Genomic DNA, 2,014 nt, shown 5'->3' with positions numbered 1-2,014 from the left:
TGACTGGGATTCTCTGACAATTCACCAATAATCAGAGCCGCAGCATGGATCTTAGACGACTCAAACCACTGAGCAGAAGAAACAAATGTCATCATCAGATCGTGTTCTGGTGAAGCCCCCCTCCCCCACTCTCCAATTATACATGTTAACTTGAGAAATTACATTTCCTGCTAAAATGCTAGTGTGAACACTTCATGCTGAAAACTTCAGCTGAAAATATGTGTGACGTGTCCCTGCGTCATTTTTACCTGTCTAATTGTCTGATGTCCTCTCCTTTCAGCTGATTGGCTGGGAGGATAATAAAAGGAAATGAGCTCCACCTGACAGCGGAGCGTGCGGCCTGAGGGGAGAAGTTTGCTTGTTGGTCCTGCGCTCCAGCCTCGCCGCCGCTCCACTTTTTTCCTCCTTGTAGATACCTGCTTTTGGCCTGGGAGTTGCCAGCCCTTCTTTTCCCGGTTTTTGGTTGTAGGGTGAGACCCTGGACCGGAGGGCAAGGGGAGGTTGCCCGGATCCGACGGTCAACTGCTGGCTGGTTCGGGTTTCCTCCCTCTTTTTGTTTTGTTTTGAAGTGGGGCTTCCTTTGTTTTGTCCAAACAATAAAACTTGTGTTCTTTTAACAAACACCTTTGTGTCCGGACTTTATGTTGTGCGTCCTGGGTATCCTAGACSCCGGGACCGTAACAAATATGGGGGCTCGTCCGGGATAAATAATGTTTAATATCATATTTGGGAGCTCAATTTTTCTCTAAGGTGTTTAATAACACTTCGAGGTTTCTTGGCGTTTGTGAGGCTCGTCTGATGGTCACTGACGATCTCAGTAGTGTGAACGCGATGAAGCATTCACACAATGATCAGTGTGCATTGCMWWKGCAATGCACACTATTGTGATTTGTTTCTCATCCAAGTCATCTCCACTTTGGCGTGCTTCTCCTCCTGCATACTTTGTCCTAGAGCTGCCATTGTAATTTATATCTGTAAAGSYCCTRTGCCAAATGATGGCTATGCCTTTTGGTGCCTGTACAACTTATAGTTTTTGAAATAATGTTTAATTTATAATGTGAGTCAATGGAGCCTTCTATTGGTCCAATACTGCCCCCTGCTGTATCTACTCAGTACTGAACCATAGTTTAATAATATTTAGTCTCAATAGTGGTTACAATACTAATATGATTGTATTTTGATGTTTTCCAAAACATTGTCCTAGTATTGCTCTATTGTTGTAATATATTGCAGTTTAGTGTCAATAATTGTATTGGCAAGGTAAACTCTTTCTGCATTCATACAATCCAACCCCTGGGATTATACTCTGCCACAGCTCCTATAGTCTCATGGTGAACACTGAGGGCTTTCATGCAGGAGATCAGGATTCAATCCCAGCTATGAACAAACTATTTCAGTAAAACTACATATTTTCAGATTGTTGTAATTAGAAAACACATTTGAACTTGGTCAAAGTTCATTCTGCAAGTCCACTGCTGCAGGTAAAGCCATGCTGCAATGACATGATATATGGCAATGCACACTTGTTTTTACATCGTAAAAACCATTCTCTAGTTCAATTTATTATGTGGTTTGTATTGTTTAACTCACTTTGCTGAGTCCGAACTCTCCCTCTTCATCGTTTGGTACCCCGTAGTTGCCCACCAGAGGGTAAGTGAGAGTCAGCAGCTGGCAGCTGTAGGACGGGTCAGTGAGAGCCTCAGGGTATCCCACCATGCCAGTCTGAAACACTGAACACACAAAACATTCCTCAGGAAATGACCTCAAACTGAAAACTGACACTTTTAACTAGTTTCCTGCCTTTTTTCCCTTTTTTCAGCTGTGCTCACAGGGCACCCTTCTGCCTAATCAAGACTTTTTATTTACCTGCACTTCAGTGACTTATAGCTGACAAAACAAGTGGTTAAAACACGTCCCAGTGGAACCCTTAGCAAAGAATAGTTAGGCCTGTCACGATAACAAATTTTGCTGGGCGATTAATTGTCTCAAAATTTATTGCGATAAACGATAATAT

The 2,014-nt window shown here is 42.8% G+C and overlaps 1 protein-coding gene across 1 annotated transcript in view; it reads right to left on the bottom strand.

Annotated features, from left to right (window-relative positions):
* Positions 1 to 2,014, bottom strand: part of cad (carbamoyl-phosphate synthetase 2, aspartate transcarbamylase, and dihydroorotase) — a gene marked incomplete in the record, with an annotated part of 49,739 nt that overhangs the window by 46,165 nt on the left and 1,560 nt on the right. The window contains 2 exon segments of the mRNA XM_014025940.1: positions 5 to 68; positions 1,591 to 1,730. Coding sequence (XP_013881394.1) covers positions 5 to 68; positions 1,591 to 1,730 — 204 coding nt within the window.

This window comes from Austrofundulus limnaeus, unplaced genomic scaffold, assembly GCF_001266775.1.
Source record: "Austrofundulus limnaeus strain Quisiro unplaced genomic scaffold, Austrofundulus_limnaeus-1.0 Scaffold511, whole genome shotgun sequence".
Lineage (NCBI taxonomy): Eukaryota > Metazoa > Chordata > Actinopteri > Cyprinodontiformes > Rivulidae > Austrofundulus > Austrofundulus limnaeus.
This window is presented reverse-complemented; position numbering and strand designations above follow the sequence as displayed.